Consider the following 23,724-nt stretch of genomic DNA (forward strand, 5'->3'; position numbering starts at 1 on the left):
AGTATTTCCCAATACAAAGTATGTGAAATGCAGTATGGCATAAATACCAGGATGTCCTACTACATCCGATCATATTTAGCAGCACGCACAATCCTAGTGTCATACAAATATAAACAAAGCCGAGCGAGAACAAACATTTGACAGCTTTTTTGACACAATGACTGCCATATTTTACTGTGGGTACAAGGCTGCGATGGATATAAGAGCAAGAGGGTCAAAGTTCAAGGCGCACTGTCATGACAGAGTAGTATGTCCCACTTGTATGCATACTGCATGCAACAGTACATGGACTAGGATTGGGTAGGGACGCTAGGGACATGTCCCCACCATCCAGTGAGTAATAAATTGTCCCAGCAAAAATTTTGTAGCAGTCCAATTGTTTGAGACTTGCTATTTTTCTTTGTTTTGGGCTGATTTTTCCCAAATCCCTCATGACTTATTGCAGGGGATTCAGATCACCTGTGGGCAGAGTGGGGAGACTGACTCCTGATTGAGGAGTGGAAGCAGCTTGGGACATTTCCCTCCCAGCCAGTCATGGTGTGATGACACCCTTTTTGTAAAGGCTTAAACGAGGTGGGAAATGGCACACAGGTGGCTCTCACCCTCAGTCTGAATCTGTCCCTGACCATTGAGAACCTAATTCCCCTTAGATTGCCAGCCAGAAACTCTGGTCTGTTTAGGCCCTATTGGGTTTTCTTGGCTGCCCACTTCTTTCTAGTGAGGAAACTTTGTTGAATTGGGAACCCCTTAAAACCCAAACCCCTATACACCTTCAGTTTACATTTTATTTCCTTGGGGCTTGTATGAGGCATTTGTATGTTACACCCAGAAGAGGCATTTGTTTATTGTCCAAGTAACGGACATTGGGCATTCCCCTAGTTTTACATGTTTTTTGTTTATATTTTTATATAGGTTGGGCTGGCCTGTAAGCAATTTACAGCCAGTACCGCCACAATTTGGTTCCCAACAGATCTTGTTCTGTACTTGTACTAACGAACATAGAGGCTTGCAGCTACACATAAATATACACTACACGTTATTTAATTTTCAATACACTTTGTACAAACACACATTTCTGCACTATTGTAACTCACAGTTTCAAGTTAAAATAACTTAACTACATTTATACAACTTGCCATTTCAAGTTAAGGGGATTTAAATTCCAGATTTGTTTCAATTTTGCCTCAAATCGTATTGTCCAGAACTCTATCACAGGACCAAGTTTCTTGATCAGCACAGGATAATGTTAAAGATAATGATGTTTAGGGCGCAATTTTGTGCCAGGAAATATTTCTAAAAGCAACTGCCTGTGGTAAGAGATTTTGGCTTGTAGGTAGCACAAGGTTTCTCTTGTGAATGAGGGGCTTGATAACAGCTCCACAATGTCTTTCAATTCAAGGATCAAAGACCAAGTTTTTTCACTTTCTGGAATACACTGTCCAATCAACAGTGGCAGAAATCTCAGAAGTGCCCAGTTTTCATGTCCGTTGCCACCAATTGTTCCTTTTTTTGAAAAGTTTGTTTGTATTTTCTGTGGTCTGTTAGTTTTGTCATAAAATTGAAAGGGAAATGATGCTATTCTATAATTAACGTAATTCAGCGTGAAATAATGCTTAGCGATCAAATCTGAAAGACGTATGCATAGTTCCACAGGTAAAATTCCTTCAAGTAGATCATGCAGAAAATCAGGTGGAAACCCTTTTGCAGGATGAAAATGGGCAAGTCTGTGTAAAGGACAGTGGCTTTTCAAACCATCAACACATGAGGCATTAGTTGTCTTAAGCACATTAACAGCTTCATCAAAGTCTTCCTGTGTTCTCAAGGTAAAAGTCCCACTTCTGACAGAATGCTGCTGAATATCTTTACGGTAAGCCAAACAAAATCTACAAAATTTCTCAACATTGAAAGACTCTTGATATCCAGCAAGTGAGTGTGCACCCAAGTTATCGGCAGACACATACAAAACAGTACCTTTGACATAAGAGCCAAGTCTTTGAACAAATACACCTGTGGTCTCTAAATGCTGAAGATCTCTAATCAGAGGCTCCAAAATCTTGCTGTAACCATATTGTTTGACATGTACAGTTTTGCAGAATACAGCAAGATAAATTGACGATAATGTTGATCTAAGTCGTATGGGCAAGTTGGCTATCACCCAATATATACCACACACTTTGTGTTTCTTTCTTGAAGTCCCCAATGGATTACAAATTTCAAAATCGTCAATGTATAAGCCAAGAGCTATGCCTGATTCTTTAGTGAGAAGTTTGTTTTCTTTAAAGTATTCCCCATCTTGACATGAACTGTAATAACCCTCCCGTTCATTGGACCTCTGTAATGTTTCAAGAATCTCACTTCTTTCCAAGAACTTACTTAACAAATCTAAAATTGGAACATAAACAAATGAATGTTTTTTTTCTTGTGCATTTAGCAAATACTCAACCGGTTCAATAACAGTAAAGTTCTTTCTATAATATGACTGCCTTCTACGCTCTGTGCCTAAAGGCCCCTCCCTTGAAAGAATTTTGAGTGGGTTCAAAGCATTATATTTTGTATTTCATCAGACAATGACTTTACAACAGAGGCATCAACTGTGAGATTATTTTCCTCCAAAATATTTTCTATAATTTTCTGAATATTTTTACAAGTAAATTCTCCAATATCAAATAACTCATCAATTACTTCCTGTACTGCTGAATTTGAAACATGTAAAATTGTTTGCATGCGGAGAAATAAAGATGCAAACTGATGTTTAATGGCCTCTCCATTTTCAAGAGAAGGTTCAGCCTCTGGCACAGAATCACATGAAGGTGATACCTCAGTATCAGAAAAAGAATCTTCCTCTATTACAGCATTTGTTAGTGTATGGTGTACAAACAACTCTGGTCTTGAATTATTTAGGGTGGAGAACTTATGATAGCAACTTCTATGTGCAGTAAACAACGGGTAATGTTACTAGGCTCTGAGAATTTGCACAGATAACAGCACAACTTAATCACAATATTTTGACCTTTTTTTACATGTTCTTTCAAATGGTTTTCAAGTTCAGCTTGGATTTGAAATGTGTTCAAACAATCCTCATAAATACAGACAAGGCCTGAAGACCTCCGATGATGCCAGTGTTGTCTTTTCTAATGCTGTAATATTCTCCCTTGCCCTTTAGTGGATAATACACAACACTTACATTTCCAGTTCATGAAGTGGACATGCTTGTTGATGTCTGTAAACAGAAAAAACAAAAATGAATTCCAAATAGTGCTTAACCACAATGTGACAATGTGGGGTGGTTAAAATATTCAGTTTGGGATTTGTTTTATTACAAGTGCTTTTGCTGTTAATTGTAGAAACTGTAGACTATGATATATATATATATATATACACACATACATACAAATATATACACACACACATATACATATACACGGTCCCTGACAAAAGTCTTGTGGCTTGAATGAAGCCTCCTCCTTCATCTTACCCCAGACATGCTCAATAATGTTCATGTCTGGTGACTGAGATGGCCAATCCTGGAGCACCTTGACCGTCTGCGCACTTTGATGTGGAGGCTGAGGTGTGAGAAGGAGCACCATCCTGCTGAAGAATTTGCCTTCTCTAATGGTTTGGAATGTAATGGGCAGCAAGAATTTCTTGATACTTCAGGCTGTTGATGTTGCCATCCACTCTGCAGATCTCTCGCACACCCCCATACTGGATGTAACCCCAAACCATGATTTTTCCTCCACCAAACTTGACTGTTTTCTGGGTGAATCTTGGGTCCGTGCAGGTTCCAACAGGTCTTCTGCAGTATTTGCGGCGATTGGGATGCAGTTCAATGGATGATTCATCAGAAAAATCAACTTTCTGCCACTTTTCCACTGTCCATCCTTTCCGCAAGCTGTGGGCCTTGGCAAATGCAAGACAATTCTTTTGTTGTCTTCTGTTTAATGCTGGTTTGTGAGCAGTAATTCGGCCATGGAGACCACTGCATGAGAGAATTCAACAAACTGTTCTTGTAGATACAGGGGTTTCTGGTGACCAGTTGTCATGTAGCTCTGCTGCAGCTGAAAAAGGGCTGGCCCTGGACTGCCGAAGCAATAAACGGTCCTCATGAACAGTTGTCTTACGGGGTCTGCCTGACCCGGGCTTGTCATATATACATGTTGATGCTTGTCAAGAATTCAGTGCATCTTTCTTTCCTTCATCTGGTTCTGATTATTACTGCAAGTTGCTGATGTTTTTGTGCATCTAAAGCAATGGGATTTTGTTCACCCATATGTAAAATATGGGTGAACATATTTTGGTAATAAATTAATTATTTAAGAAAAAGACAATTTTAAATGACGGATTGTGGAGCCATTCACAGGGAACAGTCAGTCAGCATAAGACTAATAGCTCTTTTTTGTATAGTCACTTTTCGTACATTTTTAGTCCATTTTAAAATAGCTGCTTTGTATTTTTAAGTAGATTTCTACACCTGTAATTTTCTACTGGTGCCTCCACCACTGTTAATAGGTACGAGTCGTCTGAGATGCCACAGCTGTAGTGCTGCTTGTTGATCGGCTCGATAGACTTATTGTATTATGGTGACATCTCCTGGCAGTAAAAGAAACTGCAGGGTACATGTAATCCAATGTACATCTACATGGATCTCTTACACTGTCCATAGGTGAACCTGCTGTACCAGATCTTTCTCAGAAATAATACACACAAAATGAAAATGCAAATGGCAGCTGAGAAAATACATTTAATTCAAGCTATTTGAAACAATAGACAATAACCACGCATCCACTACCTCAACCATCGAGATGAATTTGTTGGTTTTGTAATATCATTATATGTATATCCTGTTTATATTGATATTTAGATTTTTTTTCAGATAATTAAAGCATTGTGGTTGAAAGAAAGATGTTACATCAACAACAAAAAAAAGTCAAAAATGTAATTTATTGATCTTTTATCATCTGTCCCTTGTAGTGGACATCGGATCTTGTTTGATCACAAAATGTAATGATGCAATGTAATGATACTGCATTCATTTTAACATTTCTTTTCATGTCGTGAACAGTAAAACAGTTAGATGTAGGAAACATATCTGAACACAAAAATATGTGTATATACACACACACACACACACGTCATCATTTTCACTTTCTAACTGTGCTGCTAAATATTTGTTTAATAAACAATATTTTCTAATTCCTTTTTATCTACTCCTCCTAGTATGCATGGCTTCAGCATTTATGAAATCATGGCGACAAGCCTGCATGCAAGAAAATGTTCCACCTTAAAGAGTCTTTGTGAATTAATTAATTGTTAAAAATAAAGTAACCGTGTGCGTGCATGCCAGCGCCCATTACATGCGCGCATGCGCACGTACGCACACATGAGCGCGTTTTAGGTGCGCTCCAGTACTTAAACAAATAGCACTACACCCTGGTGATGTAACTTGTGTCAGGCTCTCCTCTCTCTCTCATTCAGCCCTTCTGGTGCCAACAGACACATAGAAACCTCCTGACAGGCCGTGCTTTGCAAACGCTTCGCCTATCTATAGTTGTGATTTCCTGTCCCCACCAATATCTAAACCAAACTTACGCCCTTGCAACAGTATGTACTTTGTACGGGCGGCTGCAGTGCGTACCAAAATTAAAAAGTATGCGAATCGGGAGGCACCCAAAGGCGACAGGAAAGTGATGTGTGGCTGCCCTCATCTATGACAAATTTAGTGGAGATGCTTTTATTCTGAAGGATTAAAGTTTGATTACCAGAGCCCTTGTTGATTGTGGTGTTGAAGAGGATTAGGGTCACTAGTTTTTACTTACATCATTTGCTGTATGTCATGAAACAAATGACATGATTTTAATGTCAGAATGCTGACATGTCTGACAATGCTGAAGCCAAATACATTTTTCACGTGGCCCCAATCCCCTTCTGTAGAAATAAAACAATTTTCCATTTTATAATTGGACTCAATTACAAGAAATATAAAAAAAATATATAAAAAACATTAACATCAAGACACCACACCTTCTAAAATGGATAAGGAAACCATGGCTTTTTGTGAACATTTTGGTCACTGAGCTTTTCTTCTGATTCAGGTGATGATTTGTGACTGCAGCCCACCATAATCAATTTGGTCTTTTCCAGTCTGCACAACAGGTTTGTAGGATGTTTCTTCACTTATGTAGTTTTCCAGCATAAGGACAAAGAACAAATATACAAAAAGCAAAGAACAAAGACATTGTCTTTAATATACTACACAATCGTACAACTCATGACATGAAAATCCAGGTTATTTCATTCAACACAGCACAACACTTACAATGATTTAGGCCAAACTTTTAAAGTTGGAAGACAGAAACTGCTTCACATGTAAATAATTTTTAATTCTGTCCAGAGTTCAGGTTCCTCTGACATATTATCATCGCCAACACTCAAAACCTCAACCCAAAGCTACAACAAGGTGCAGTCATACCGGACTACTCTAAAAGTATATTCATATCTCCAATGGCTAAGTTCCCTAATATGGAGTAGTTTGCGTAAAACATAAGCTGTATGTCATGAATCAAGTTACTCCAGGTACCTTTAACCACAGCAGGTAAAGCAGGAAAGCAGAGCAAATGCACTCTGTGAGATCAAGAAATTAACAGAATTTTCTCTTAAGCACTGAAACCTGTCGTTTTTTATTCAATTATTATTATTATTAAAAGAAAAAAAAAAAGTATTTTATCTTGTAGACACAAGAATTGTGGAGAATTTGTCCTGCTCTGGTGAGTAAACAATGAATCACTGAGAACTGGAGAATACAAAATCCAGAGAAAGCATGAAACCCAAATAAATGCCATCAAAAAGTATAATCAAATGTTTCCTCAGAGACAACCCACACCTTTTCCCTGATGTTTTATCATTTAAGAATACTAAATCGGCATAACCAAGAATGCTTCGAAAGTGATTCCCAAACATGCAAACTATAAAAATGTAGTACATATAGTAAATACACACAATTGATTTACAATAATAAGCTCTTACTAAGGTAAATTTTATTAGGATGGTGTCGTATTCTTGATTATGCCAATCAAGCTGTTCTAGGTCCAGTGTCTGAATGAAGTCAAATCCTCCTTTATCAAAGAGTGATCTGAAGAGAATAACAGAGAGGGTTAGGGTAGACTGATTAATCCATGTTCAATCTCAGCCAAACAAACATTTAATACTTACTGGGTTGGCCGGTCAGCTGCCACCACTATTCAACTCCCATGCCTCTGACTTCATCATTGACCCTCATCTATGACATGGAGACACGTGTTACTGAGAGGTGCACAAGAATACCTGATTTATTTGATTCAGAACAAGTGTTGCTGTTGGGGGCAGAACAAGGGTGAGATATATTGTAAACACTGGAGAAAATTATTGCTGCAACCCTGAAAAAAATATTTTCTCACTTCCCCATAAAAACAGGGAAAATTATGTTTTAATGAAATCTTTTTTATGTTATATCAAACTATCTCTCACTACTACATGTCAGAAACATGTTAATTTTAATAAGAAACTTTTCTTGCAATAACAACAGAAAAAAACTTTCACTATGCTCTTCTTATGCCATTTAAAGAGTGCCTGGCCTGGAGTAGGCTAAAGAAACAGCTCTCTTTTCTTTTCTTTTTTTTTTTTTTTTACTTATATGGTCACCCAAATGTAATATTCTTGCATGCTTCTCAATGTGAAACCTTGGACCATTGGTTTGGTTAATTTTGAGAACAGTCGTGGTGATGGTAATTACACAGTATTGACTGTTCCAGTAAATCTAATTTAAATAATTCCCAATCTTTACATTAAGATGAATAATCTGGATTGCAACAGCACACCAGAAGTTTTATCTGGGTGTCAATTTAGCAGGGAAAGCCGCCATAGCTTTGCTCAATCGAGCAGAGCAGGGGTCGCCCAGCACACTGCTCATGTTGAACTTTGGGTGCAGTAATGCCCTGAACCCAGCGGTAAGCGTCTCAAAAATCATGTTGTATCGGAAAAGCCCGTAAAGGTGCAGCAGAGAGGTTGCTCTCCACTGCTGGAGAAATGACACAGCAGAGTACTCCGCCTGCCCCTCATTAAGTTATTCTCAAACAGGGTGGAGACTGTTGCCAAATTTGATTTCAGAATAATTTATTAATTAATGCTGTCAACTTTACCAAATAGAAATCTTTGCAATATGATGAACCTGTTGTGCCATTAAAATATATATATGACTAATGACTAAAATGTTCTGTTGTAATTTTTGCATTTTTTAATTGAATTTTGAAGAAAAGGAGTGAGTAGTTGTGCACTTGTGCAGTGTAGAGTATACTCAGACACCTCATCCAGCTGCTTCTTTGTCTCTTCCTCCATACGTCGTATGTCATCCATCGACAGATCAATCCATTTGTCGATCGAGCAGAAAAGCTGTCTGTGGAAGCTAGCGAACAAACGCTCCTCGATCTGGACAGACAGAGCAGGTAAGTGAGACAGAGAAACAGAGGGAGAGCACAGATTAGACAATAATTACAATGACAAATATAAAGATCATCTGAAGGACATGTCTAGTATTGTGTGGCATTTCAAATCAGAGCAAAGTAATAGACATCAATGCAGAAATTCATATATTGGCCACCAGAATGCAATCAAAAGTCGTATTTTCTTCTTGTAGCAAAAAAATTTATGTCATACATCTTGTATCTTTTTTTCCACCACGCTCTGTAGTCCGCGCCACTTGAATTCCACAGTGACCAACTTATAGGCACACATGTGTGGACAGTTGGTCTTGTTAGGGAGTTCTTTCTGCGAATACATAGATGCATCAATAAGATAAAAATACAATCTAAATTAAATTCAATAATTTGAGTGACAGAGTGATAAGAGGTGAAGTACCTTCCAGTCAGCTGCCAGAGGTGCTCTATCTGTCTTCACTGACTTAAATATGGTTGGATCATGATCTGGGTTGTAGTCCTAAAGAATGAATGCAACCAGTAAAATGACATACAGTGTAGTTATGATAGATATGAAGTAGTCTAAGAAGCAGCAGGTTTATTATACTGAATGTTTAGTAGATATATCTGCTGCAGAAACAGAGAGTGTGACTCTAAGCAATTCCCAGCACATGTTAAAACAGTTTTGAAGCTTACTAGGTACTGGTTGGAAGAATCTGACATGAAACCTGAGCTGACCTCTAGAAACATGCAGAATTTTTGGCCCTTACCTTCTGAGCTACGCGACATGTGGCAATATCAATGTCAACTATTTGAGTTTTTTTCCATTGGCTTTTTTCCAGTCCATGTACCTGCAGCAAGGCAAAGTGTAGGTCAGATGTTTGGAAAAGGCAAAGAACACAAATCAGACTTCATGTTTAAGTACAACAGAAAACTGTGGTGGGCCAGTGCAGGAATATTCAAAATTCATATTAGTGATTTAATGGACTTTTGTTAAGAGTTTCAAGGAGAGGAATAACATTTTGACCTGATGACACCAATAAGTCACCAATAAATTAATTCACATTTATCCTCAAGGGACCTTGATTATTAGTCCCAAATTTAATGGCAGTGAAGTTGTTGAGATATTTTGATAGACAAACAAAACCATCGATCATCAAATTTAGTCTGAAACTTGTAACAGCTGAGCAACAGATGCTCAATCTTAAAGATGTTATCTTTAGGCAGCCCACCACTGATATTGAAAACACAAAATTGAGCTGGAACAACTTCCAAATTGAATAACAATTGCCTTAATGCAAAGACTAACACAAATGTGACTGTTTTATGTTGCTACAGATGGTTTATTTGCATAATTTGACAACTTCTATAAGTTCTGTGAACACAGTGATATAACAGGACAGTCATTTTAATCACAATCAGATGTTGATTTCTCACCAGTAAGTCCAACTCTTCAGTTGTATACATATTTATATGGTGATTGAGGTATGACCACATCTGGGTCGCACTATTACAAGATCACATGACTTACATTTTCCAGGTCCCCCATATCAGGCTTGTGCCATGTCTCAATCTTGATCTCGAAATTATCTTTCATGTATTCATTCTGTAAGCAACAGGAGAGAAACATGATAGGGTCAGTCAACCATCAAATTGCTGTGCGTGTGAAGTGATTGCATTATAGTTTGTGAGAGGAACTGTGTACTAATGTCAGCACATAAACATCACCAACAGTATGTGAGCGGATCATGCACACGCTCGCACACATGCCCACACACGTACAATTGTTTCAATTCAAACTCAAAGGGCTAACGTGCCATTATAAAATGATTATCAATGCAGCTTGATGCATCAAAATCTTTGATTTCTATACATGACTTATTTTTTCGCAAAGTGTGACTATTTGCTACATTTAAAGACACAGCATATTTGTTATAATTTATACATAAAATACACTTTTTATTTATTTCAATTTTCTTCCATTATCTTTGCTCACACTCTGCCATCCTCACAAAAACTTAATAAGTAGCCTAGCTATCCTCAAAAACATGTCAAAAGCATGACTTCATTTTAATTTCTATTTGTAAATTTCAATATGAAAGAATCCTTACTGTGAGAACTGCATCAGAAGAAAGGGTGGATCGAGATGGAGTGAGGATAGATCAGAAAGAGAAGGAGAGACAAGGTTTTAGATAATACAGATTTAAAGCATCAAGCTCATCAATGGTGAAATTCCACAACAGACTGTAACTGTGCACTATAAACAAAAAGCTGGGGCCAAATGTATAAAACTCTAGTGTGTATTCAGGTGTAGAAATCTGTGTACACACAAAAAGGGAAACATGCATACGCAGTCTTTTCGTCAGATGCATAAACCCCCATGTACGTCTGTTCCCACATGTCTTTTCCTCATACATCTCATCCATCCTGAAATCTTGCGCACGAGCACGAGCACAAGCCCAAGCACAAGCATAATTTACAGTAATTTTGCTGACCGTAAGCTTGATGTAATGATTGATCAAACTTAGAGATGAAAAAGAGTATTATTTGGGGCCTCAGTTCTGGCTTTAGCAACAAAATGAAGCAAGTGAAACGGTAGACAGTGACAGAAGCGGTGAAGGGTGCAAGTTCAGAGCCACAGACTCTGGAGAAGTTAAAAGTGGTCTGATTTCAAGCGAGAGGCCAAGAGACGCATCTCTGTGCACAGTGAGAGTGTGAGCTCCTGGAGGAGGAGAGGGGATCCCTGCACTCTCTCCGCTGATGAGCGGTCATCATAGTGGGCCAGAACATCAGTACGGTCCTTGAAAACTAGCTCTTGCCTAAACTGCACATTGGCAATGTCCTCTCACAACACCAAAGCAGCAGTTGTATCATGTGGCACAGCCATTATGCACAGCTACAACCCTCATAGTGCCGGTTACACCTGAAGGATTCTTACTCCCCAATAATACAGGAAAATAATCTTTATTTACATAGATAAAGATCATGTTTTTATTTGTATATTTACATAAGGATCATTATCATTAAAATTATCATGTTATCACTGTTTAATCATACTGAAGGGTTTTATAAACTATAGATGCATCCTAATACGATTTAGTGAAAATAAAACATCACCCTAATTCACACTTTTAATATCGTTTTTGCCAACTTGCAACATCACAATAATCAGACTGAGAAGACTGCGTGCATGGTATGCATGGTGTTAAAGATGTTTACCAGTATGCAGGGTTAGGGTTAGATTGTTATACATTCAGAAATCTGCGTGGAAATTGGTGGTGTAAAAGATACATGTTTCGTGTTTATGCACGGTTTCTACATTTGGCCCCTGGGGTTGGTCTTTATTGTACAATGGGACCAAAACGCACTGACTAAGAATGGGTTGCTAACCTGTATGCAATGTTTTATTATTTTTTATTGTCAGCCAACATGTGTGTATGTAGTGAGACTCACTGGTTCGACAGTATGGATAGGCATTCCAGGCCTTCTCGTGGACCATGAGAGAACCTTTTGGAGCTATCGCACTGATAAAACTTGGCACTTTACTGCAGAGACACAAACAGACACTGATTTAGTCACACAAATATACACAATTACAAACAAAACTAATTATTCTTGTAGCTGAATGAATTCAAACACAGACTTACAGACTTATAAGTCACATTAACAATTGTGTATACATCCCAATTCTCTTATTTGATATTTCCTCGCTCTTCAATTCTTGATTTAACCTTAAGTTGTTCTGGTCCTCCATCTTGCAGGCCGTATTTGTACTGAGGAGTGAGGAGCGATGAGTGAGTAGGAATCTCTGAGGAGCAATGAGGGAGGATACACAAGTCTTTTTAATTGGCCAACAGGCCCCCTTATTGGATATCAATTATTGATCGGATGCTGTAGCTGATCGGACTGATCTGATACTTCACATCATGACTGGAGTTTCATATCGGAGGCGAACACGGATTAAACTCAAGTGTATCACTCCCAGGTTAAATGTTTTGTTTTATGATTCACTATCGAGTTAAAAATCTGGTTCAACTTATTTGCACAATAAAAAGGACTACAAACAACTTTTTTCATGTTTTACAAACAATTTGTTTTCATGACCTGTTATTTCCCCCATTTTCTTGCCCTTTCAGCAGGACACACTTTTTACACCATTTACAGTCATTTCCATTCAGTCATATCTGAGACTGAGAATTCCTATGCTTCGGGTTTGGCCGATCGCCCGAAATTTTCCGATTTTATTGGGCGATCCTGGCCTATCACGGATATATTGGTATTGCCGTATACGTTGTCTGATATGTGCAGATATGAAAACTTGTTTTTTTTACAGAACATTATGCAGGAGAAGATGTTTGGGGACATTTATAATTAATACATTCCCACCTAAGTTAATTTTTTTGGTGCAGTGAGGTTATTTTGCACAGTAAAGTTTATTAGACTGTAAAATATCCTGCCTTCAATCCTTACAGTGCATATCTTTGTCACAATTGTTTGATAACCACATTTGAGGGATCACTGCAAACAAAATGTGGATTTGTGTATATATTCTGTACATACACAGTATTGGCCAATATATTGATATCACTTTTTTTTGCTCCTTAATATCAGTATCAGCACATGCCCCCAGAAATGCAGTATCGGTTGGCTTCTAGAAAGGACTTTTCATTTCTCTTAAAACATATTTACTAATTTCCCCTCTCCTGGCATGGTGTTCTAGCATCTCTCCATGCATCCTCAGTGGGAGGGACTAAGATGCAAGGAAAAACTGCAAGTGAGTGAAATGTGGATGCAATTCAAGAGAATGTACCCTTTGTAGTTTTTTTTTACAGCATTAGCATCCTCAGTTTCTTGAGCTGCATACCTTTTTAGGTGGTAGATCTTGTGGGTATACTGTCCCTTCTCTCCATCCTGCTCATAGGGCTCATTGACAAGCACCTCCACACCTTCTCCTCCACCCGTCTGATCCTTACTGGCCTCTGCTACTGCATACAGCTGACCCACTTGGTACTGGAGGGACAAAGAGGAGAGCATGGTTATTGTGCTTTACGGATACATCTTTAATAATAATGTAATGAAGTGTAATGTAAGTAGTAATGAATTTGATCAATTTGCCCCATCCAAATTATTCAGAGCCAAAACAGTAGATTAATTTATGTGGTGGGTTAAAGGAAATTTTCCAGGAAAAAAATGATCAATTCTTAGAGTTTGGAAGAAATGACCCTTTAGTGGTACGCTCCCCTCTCTGGTTGAAGGTACAGTATGCTACTCATGACAAATTTGTGCATAAATATACCTTTTCCAAAGCAGAAACTTTGACTTTTCATACCAAGAAAAATACAGGTGGAACTAATGAAATTAGGTTAATGACATACAAGCTGCACTAATCAATATTCTTATTTTACAATTTAACAAACTAATTCAAATTAGATCAAATAATCCAAGTGACAAAGCCATAGCTTAGCTATATGGAGCATTTTAGCATTTATAGCTCATTGTTTACGGCCAACAACCTCTGCTCTCAAGCAAAAAAAAGGTTTTGATAAGCCCACCATACACAATTTGCACCAAATGGCAGACAGACAACGATAGAAAAGAGCTATTGATCATAGTGGAGTATTTAGTAGCACACACACACACACACAGCTTCTTTATTATTTTAGCAGCAAATGGTGAACAAGCACAATGGGCAGCTCAAACTTTGAAAAATGGGATTTAAAAGGATTTCTTCAGCTAAATCCTATCAAAGGATCAACATTTTCAGTGTTGGATGTTTTATTGTAGTTCTTAGGTATTGCTCAAAAACATATGTGCATTAGTGATGTTACAATACTATATAACTGGCACAATAAAAAAAATACTATAATAATAAACCCAGGAGAGAGACAACAGAAGAGAAAGACAAGTTCAAAGACTCCTGTTGAGAGGAGTCATGAGACTGACTGAGTTAACCATTTCCCTTTACGTATCTCAGACACAGACTACAGCAGTGGAAAAGCAGCAGAGTAAGCCTTTTGATGACTTTTGCTCCTCTTGTTCTTCCTTCTCACATAGCCCTATAGTGCAAACCCTTCCTGAGTGTTGTAACCCTGGAAAGACTGACTCATAACACTGTGCTGTCAGCCTTGCCTGGCCCACATACTGCCACTTAAAACAAACAAACACACATACACATACACATACACACACACCCTGAAGTTATGGCTAAAATACTCAAATGACAAAAAAAAAAAAAACATGGAATGTTTTCTAACATGCCTTCAGTGAAAGAGTCCGTGGCACAAATTCTTTGCATTTTAGTCCATTGAGGCTTCAGGTGAAGAAATAGATTGATATCTTTTGTCTGTTTGTCTGTTATTAAATGTTTATAAATTTAGGTGACAGTTGTTGACATGAGTGGTGACACATCTGCTGCCATCTGTAGTTCAGTTTGATAAAGGTCTTGTAGTTGTAACAAGCCAAGCCCTCTTTCCCCCAGAGGCAGAGTGCTTCTACAGGCTGGTAACCTATTTTGGTAGCTGTGGATGCGCAGCCTTAGGAAACTGGAAACTTACTTGTGACTTTTCGTGAATAACCAGTATGTCTTCTAAGAGACAAAGACAGTCAGACATAACACAGACCTTTATTAGGAGCTCAGGGGCAGGAACACAACATTCACCTGCAAACAACAAACGCCCTCAACCTGAAGGTGGTCACCAGTACTGGATTAATCATGTTGAGGCAAAGTGTTCTGTCTGTCAAGTCTGTCAGAGAATAAGTGAACATGCTGGTTCAGATCATGTGATTAACTGACAAAAACTAGGTGTGGACTGTGAATGAAGGTTTTATAGCTTCGTTATAAGAACAGCTATCACTGGGTTACAATCTTCTGTCACATGAATCCAGCACTGATGGCCGACAGCCATCTACTTCTGAGCCTGTACGATTGTAACATTGTGATCTAAAAGGCCCCCAACCAGAGGGCACAACAAAGTAGGGTGTCCCCTCAGAGATGCCATAAGGCAGGAGTTGTTGGTGTTTGTGACATGCGGGAGAGAAAATTAAAATAATGTCCTCACTGCTCATTGCACTAACATTACGTGTCCATGTCCCGTATAGCTTTTTCTTTATAAACCTGCCCATTTGGGCAAACCCAAGACACTTGACTGCAGGCTGCTGTTAGTGTGTTTCTTTCAATTGTGCTGTTGTTAACTGCATTTTATAGAGACAATGGGAAACAGCAGTGACTACAGCGAGGGCTAACAAAGTAATGTGATGATTAATTTATGAACAGTAACGTGTTTCACTTTTACTTACTTTGTAACGAGGAACACTTACTTACTACTTACTTTGATACCTCTCTTATGTCTGTACAATAAATATGAAGCTATAGCCAGCATCTGATTGGCTTAGCGTAGCTAAGACATGAAACGTGTGGAGACAGCTAGCCTGACTGTGTAGTAGAAATCAAAATTGTGTATTTCCCAAATTGTCAAACTATTAACTATTTCAACTGTTGATCAACAAACTGATTAATCAATTAATTGTTTCAGCTCTATAAAATGTTACACACAAGAAAAGGTTTACCTCTGTACAAACCTACATTTCCATATTTTCATGGTTTTAAATGAACCTTTGATAATATGAATATATGATAAAAGCCATCTGAAACTGACTCAAAGTCATAGAAATGCATTACTGAGTAATTCCATAACTTACATTACAAACAGTAGTTTTGATAACTACTGCACCACAGATCCCATCCCCATTTCATTCAGATCTGATACAACTCCAGCTCTTACAACTATAACAGTTACTTAACTAACACAGGAATCCAGCCGACAATTCACACTGAAAGGGATCAGAGGAAAAGCTGGTCATACAGCAAACGGTTATTACGTGACTAAGTGAAATACCAGTTCTTGCTTTGTGTTAAGCAATGGAAAAACAAAGTCCTGTGTTGTATGGAACATTTGGATTAAAATGCAGACAGCCAATAGCATTAGGTAATAAAGGAAAGGGTTCACATACAAGTGCAATGATGAAGGTTAATAAAACCTTAATGGTTCTTGCATAAAACACAAATCTAATGGAGGGGAAAGGTTAAGAGTCTGAAACTGATAACATGGTTTCTGGCAATGGTATAGTACATTAAACACAGCTAAATAAATCTGCCCCTGATTACTGAGCGTTTCAACTGCACAAGCATCTAAATGCAGCTTAAAGTGAAGTCATGACAGTGGCTAACTCCAACAACAACAACACATATACAGACACATAGAGTACTGACTGGTGGCCACTTCAGTGCAGTATGCGTACAATCCCTGCTGCTCTGTTTTGCCTTTAATCATCTCCAAAGGCAGTAAGATCACACATATGGTGATAACTGAAATATGTTGATCAGCAGCCTGGAGAATTTTAAACAGCATTCCAACAAGCAAAATCAAAGAGTAGTTACATCACTGAGTTTAAAATTATACAGGTTTATCAACTACCATCAGAGAGTTGAAAAAATACAAAACTCTGTAGTTATTGTATACTAATTATCCTGACATAGCTTTATTATATGTTTAATATTGAACTGTTTGCAAAGCCAGGAGGCTAAAGTGCTTCAAATGTGATCTAACTTTATAATAAATGCACCCCCCCAACCACCCTCTCAACCCTCCTCACTGTCCCCCAAACTGCACTCAGGATCTGTGAAGAGGATGTGTGTCAGCGCTTTCAGAGACAGAGGATCAGGAGGACACCAAGCCCATGCTTTGTGAAGTCTTTTCTTGTTTTAAACGCTCCGCAGTCATTCCAATCCCCAAGAAACAACCACATCCATCTATCAATCATCAAACTTGAACAGCTGGACCTTCACAGGGAGGTAGAGAGTCAGAATAAGAGCCATGCTAATCCGTCTTTGATTGAAGGCTGCTCCTGGCCAATGTCCTGTTACAGGAAAATGAAATGGACGAAATGGGACTAAGGAAATCAGAGATTGTTGTGCCTGCCTCTGTCTTCACCACAGCATCCCAGATCAAGCTGTTGCAATTTAACGGCCAACCATGTACAGAGATGATAGAGCGCAGGACTACAGCAAGACGAGGAGAGGTGGACTGTTTGCATCATTGATGGACAGTGTTTACCTGATGTCGAACTTTTAATGTGAAGCTACCAACCATATTATCATCACCATCTTGTCGCTGCTCTTTAATTTACAGAGACGCAAATTTAAGTGCACAACAGAATTATTTCCTGGATTTATATGTGTTAATGTATGACAGAACCACAAACTCATTTTGTTTTGCAACTCTGTGTTGTATTATGACAAATAAATCACCTTGTAACCTTGGTGTCAAAAAAGAAAATGTGTACAATCTGAGAGTTAGTGAGAACCAAACAGCCCACTAAAAAGGGGATGAATTCATATTAGCCATTTAGCATTTAACACTTATATTACATTGATGTCGAATACCATAAAGTAAAAGTAAACAAATGTGTCCTTACTTCCGTCACTGATATGGGCAGGACAATTCGGCTGCAAGAGAGAGAAATAGAGAGAAGACATTAATTAGGGCACTGATATGTCAGCCAGAGCCAAAATACACAATAAAACAATGATAACTATACTGTTGACCTACAAAAATGGATAAGGATATATTATCATAGTTCAACATACCAACATTTTGTCTTTAGGTTTAACTTACAGACATCAGTCTTCTAATTAGATTGGCTGAACTAAGCATGTCAGTAAACGCATCACATTTCATATAAGTCAGGAATCAAATAACTTGCAGGTGAATTAATTCCAAAACTGCCTCCAGACATGTAATTTAAAGGAATAGTTGGACGATGTCACAAAAGAAAGATTTATAATAGAATGGTCGAAATTGAAGCAGCAGAAGCTGAAATATCCTGAATATGAGATTCATCGTATGGATCCAAAAAAACACTGGATCCTACATTTCCCATAATGCTCATACTAATTTGTGTCTTTCATGAATCCCTCCCTGCCTCCTACATGCCCACATCTTCCAAAGACCACACATCTGAGTTAAAATATAACAAAATGCCGTCATTACAACTAAGAAGTCCAATTCAAGCACACCTTGTTGGTTTTTTGGGCGAGGCTAAAGTTCCCTTTAAAGTGACAGAAGACTGGGCAGTGATGACGAGTAAACTGGATCTTAATTTAGAGGTTGTCGGTTTGATTTCAACACACATGAGTAATCGGACTTCTAGATATATGTGACATGGAAAACCAACCAGCTTATTTTCTTCAGTTATTGCAGCAAAAACAAGAATCAGTGGTCAATCAGCTGGTCTATAGGAGTGAGTGTCACATGCACATATGTTCCTTTTCCCAACTTTTCACATTTAGTGCAATAATCTTGACTCATAATAGATTTTAATCAGAGCATTGAAGAGTGTATTTGGACTGATTGAGTTACACAGATTTATAACTAGCACTCGAAAGACAGTTAGTTCTCTAACAGTGACATACTGTCATAGGAACCTACAGAAGAGGAAGAGGAAATTGTAAAACTGCAATAGAGACACCAGCGTGAAAGAGAACAAATATGGCTTGAACTGTTGATGGAACCCTGTGTGTGTTTGTGTGTGTGTGTGTGTGTATGTTTGTGTATCCTTCTCTAGTTTGCCTTGATACAATAGCCAATTAATCGCCACCTGTTGCCAGTCTAGCAGGGCCTGAATATTTTATTAGAACAGATCAGAGTGAAAGAGGAGCCTTAAACTGAACTTAATGGCTGGTGTGACGAGACAGATGTACTTTTGTCTGCACTCGTACACTAACAGAAACACTGCACAGTCTACAAGTTATGGCCATGATGTCACACTAAAAAAGGATCCATATGAGCAGTATTTCTGCTGGTCATCCTCACTATCATAATTTGACATGAGCGTACCTTTGAATGTACTTTGCACCATGGTCAGATGACAGCCAGCTACTAGATGTTGTTCCAGCAATGATGTGCATATGACATGGCAGCTATAAAAACTGCCTGACTCAGGAGTTACATGAATGTAGAAATCAAGAGGTTCCTTCATTCACTCCCTGGTATCAAAGGGCACATTTGTGGTTTGTGACATTTCTCAGTAGTCCTTAGCATCCATAGCATGTGTGTACGTTTTGCTAGCAACCAATAAACTTTGAATGGCGAAAACTTTATATGGAGTTCTGCGAGTCTCACGCTGAAGTTCAAACAACTCAACTAAGGAGCTCCAACACAAGGAGGCCACCACACACCGCAGCTCAGCCACACTCACATACACTTTGAACATGAACATTGAACATTTTTGTATCATTAATCCGGCCTCCTTCCCGGTGTCGTAGTTAATCATTTGAGGGAGGTTGGTAAGTTTTATTGACAGGCTGGCGACAATGGCAGTGCCTGTTGTCTCTTCTATCTGATAAAAAAATAATAAAAGAAACAACGCGGTGTCAGAAAGTTGAGATACTCACAATTCCTTAATGAGCATGTTGACTGTTCCTCCGTCCAAACAGCAGCTATACGACACAGTGGGAACAGCTGAAAGTCCTCTCTATACCCGGCACAGCTCGGTCACTGACGCCACTCTTTCTGGAAGCCGCCGTGTGAGCGCGAGGAGGGCGTGGCTTCACAAGAGAAGGAGGCACCCACCTGTGCCTTCAGGTAGGCTGATGTGACGTTCAAGTGCAGCTCGTAGACTGTAATCAAGTCTTACCGTCAAACTCATACTCGTGGTGATAAAAGGAAAAACAAAATGTGGTGGCTCGACTATGAAGTGTAACCGTGACAGTCGCCTGCTCTGGCGTAAAGCGGACAGAATCGCCTGCTTCACCGCATTTTCAGGCTCGTCATGTGACACAGAGGTCATTATGAGCCAGTTAAACGGATGTAATTGTGTGTAGCATGAAGCTGATGGAGATTGTCACGCTCCAATGTGGAAAAACCAGAAGAGCGGAAACTCTTTCAGCTCTGGATCAACCTGTTTGTGAGGCAACTCAGACAGTTCACTGGACTACCCAACAAGTTCGCCTTCTGCTCTCATGTATCACACCACATGTATGTAGGCTAAGTGTCGATTTTTTTCCACTGCAAATGACAATATCAGCTTGACAATTAAAGTAAAAAGTGAATCTTTCAGCATGGACTTCACAAGTTTGTGTAAAACCATCACCAAAGCATTGTGATGTCCCAGAATGCTCGGGTGACTTCAGGTGACTGTGGAGGAACTCCATGACAGTCAGGACCACTTGGTCTTCTTTGGTCTTCCAAGTAGTTCTTGCAAAGTTCTGCCAAAGTTTGGAGGTGTGTTCTGCTGCAGTACGAATCCCTCTCCCCTCCTTCAGAGGGTGTAGTATCTCTGAAGAATGAAGTGCCTACTACTCCTCAGTCAGGCTGGAGTCAGTCCCATGCAGGTGTCGACTCCAGAAGAGGCAAAATGCCCCCAAAGTTGAATGTGCCCACCACCTCCTTCTCCCCTGTTCATCTCTATACATACACCCTTTTTTTGCTGCCATACATTTCAAACTTGGATTCATCAGGGACTTTTTTTTCCCAGTCATCCACTGTGAAATTCTGGCATTTCAACTGATCCAGTTTCTGAAAAGTGTTTCAGATTTCCATGTACTGCCCTATTAGAAACCTTTGAGTCTAGCCATCATTTGACTTGTCATCATACTGCAGTAGGATAGTGACCCAAAAACCCACCTTTGAGCTTTGCAACAACTACTTGAAGACCGAAGAAGACCAATGAGTCCTGACTGTCATGGACTTTCCTCCAGTCACCTGACCTCATTGGACATTTATGGTGGCACGTGAAGACAGAGAAAGCAGAGTGTTCTGTGTGATCTCAAGAAGCTTTGTGGAAGACGAAGTCAAGTCATGCTGAGATAACATTAGTCAGCAGGTTTTGCACAAACTTGTGGGGCTGATTCCAGGTCAAGTGCATGATGTCTTTAAAGCTAAAGGTCAACACACCAAATAGGTACTAGGATATTTTGAAATTCATAGACACTTTTTAAAGATTCAAACTCTTAGCTAATATTATCATTTGTAATGAAAGAAATAGTACTATATTCAAAACAATTGCAAAATAAAATTATTTTGGCTTCTGGTCTCAGACTTTTTGAACCTACTGTGAATATCAAGCTAAAACTTCTATTCTATTTGAGCACATCTATCAGGTGAATCAGTATCCAGTGAGAGTCTGACCCGGCTGCTCTAAAGAAGTATTGTCCTTCCTCTCTAAGATCACAGAAGTGTTCACAGTGATCACTTCCGTCATTTGAAATAAGAGACACATCTTTACAAATTACTGTTTATTTTGCTTCATATATTGATCTGTCTTTTTTTTCTTTCAGTTGAAACAATATGACTTGAAATTTCAATGACAATGGCTATACTGTGGTACAAGACAAAAGACAACCAAATATACAATATAAGACCATGAAAGTTCACATTTTCGTAAACATCAGAGAACAAAATAAGCTTAATAAGAGACAACGAAACTAAACTGGGGCTTGGTAGGTAGAAAAAATACAAAAGGTACATGCCAGGGGAGGGAAACAAGGCGTTCATGTTCCAGCTAAAACCCCCATGTCCTATCATCACACACAAGAGGACTTGCAAGCAAAAGCTGACGCAATGATTCATCTTCAGAGAATAAACAATTAATCAATACATCAATCAATAAACCAAACTACTGTAGAATCCCTATCCTAAGAGTCTGGGGGTGAGATCGGGGAAGCTGATGGTATGGAGGACAGGGTAAGGGTGTTTAAGGTATGGCAGTGAAGGAAAGTGCTGATTGGTTTCCCAATTTGAGGGAAACAGATTTCACCTGGCAACTCATCACTCAAACACACAGACTCATTTATCACGATGTTACATGTGACTTTCAGGAAAACAATCTGTAAATGAATGAATTTCCTGTTAAGCCACAGAGATAGTTCAGGATGGATTGCCAGGTGAATGAAAATCTTTTTCCATCATCCCTCACATTCATAGAGCTGGAGTAAAGTACTGCATCATAGTATATATGTACCTGCCTGTCATAACATCATGTCAAACCACAAGAATATTAGTTACAAGACACACCAGCACGCTATGAGATACAGTGTATGGAAGTAAACTAGTGCCACAATTATTCATGTTTTTTTTAGAAGAACAGCAAATATGAATCAGGTTTAGTGAAGTGAAAACAAAAAATGTACACTTGTAATTTACATTGGTTGTATCTCTCAACTACAGAGCTGGAGCTTAGAAACAACATTATATGGAACATGTGGAAGGTAGAGGTATTGAGTATAGGAGAATTATCCCCACCTTCTAAGGAATAAAAGTGTAAAAACACTTGATGGGAGGGGTGCGAGTGTGATATTGTATCTACACATACAAATAAAGATTGACAAATTTAAAAAATCAGATTTGTTCTCCAGATCTTGCTCACGGCAGTGTTGGACACCTGGTCTACCTTACTGAGCCTGCTCAAGGGATTCAGCACTGTTCTTGTTACATGAGTTTTGTACTTTGAGGATACAACAATGTAGTGTTTGATTAAAGAAATGCAAAAGAACCTAACAAATGTACACTATTTATCGAAGTGATGGTGAGGACTCTTTGACAAAATTATTTTTTTCTTTTTTAAATGTGCTGCCAGTGTGAGAATTCATTACTACCTCCAGTATGATTTAACTTTTCACATCGATAAAAGGTGTGCATTCGACAACATTCAATTTTACATGCATAGAAATATATGATTTGTGAATTTTTCAAGGCAAAGGTTAAAGTACATACATTTTTTTGGACCTTCCAAAGGTTTCTTCCCATTTGTTATCAAACTACACAAGGTTAAATAATTATGGCACCAATTTTACTCCATACAATTTTCGTTGCTCCTTTACAGATAACAAACTCGTGCAGCTCAGTGAGGACTAACATATCTACAGTTCTGATTGGTTTGTCCACGCTTATGAAAGAACTGAGAGACAAGACTCTGCTACACTGTCCAAGTACATAAAGGCAATATAATGTGAAGCAATAGTTTGTGTGTCTGTGAATATAAAAAAATAAGAGTGTCTTTCCATTCCCATGTTCTGAATTAAAAATCAGCATCTGATGCTCTGAATATACATTCTTTGTATCATGCACCACCAGGAGGCAGCCATGCACTGCTATACAGAAACACATGAGTGAGGTCCATTTCTAGAGGTCTAAAGTGCATCATGTGCCATTCATTTCTCACTTAGTCATTCATCTGATGGCAGCAGAGGCTTGTCTCTCAGCTCTGTCACCTGTCATCG

General features: G+C 38.7%; 1 protein-coding gene across 1 annotated transcript; it reads right to left on the minus strand.

The window, feature by feature from the left end:
- Positions 1–6,220: 6,220 nt before the first annotated feature.
- On the minus strand, positions 6,221–20,077 carry LOC140992172 (phosphatidylinositol transfer protein beta isoform-like). The gene is made up of 12 exons (XM_073462450.1): positions 19,900–20,077; positions 17,922–17,952; positions 13,312–13,457; positions 11,901–11,992; positions 10,559–10,566; positions 9,979–10,053; positions 9,218–9,298; positions 8,890–8,967; positions 8,689–8,799; positions 8,338–8,460; positions 7,210–7,276; positions 6,221–7,129 (listed from the first exon to the last, which is right to left on the minus strand). Exons 1-11 carry the CDS (start codon positions 19,914–19,916, stop codon positions 7,235–7,237), a joined length of 804 nt encoding a protein of 267 aa, XP_073318551.1. The 5' UTR covers positions 19,917–20,077; the 3' UTR covers positions 6,221–7,129; positions 7,210–7,234.
- Between the last annotated feature and the right edge of the window lie 3,647 nt (positions 20,078–23,724).

The sequence above is a fragment of the Pagrus major genome, chromosome 2 (genome assembly GCF_040436345.1).
Source record: "Pagrus major chromosome 2, Pma_NU_1.0".
NCBI lineage: Eukaryota > Metazoa > Chordata > Actinopteri > Spariformes > Sparidae > Pagrus > Pagrus major.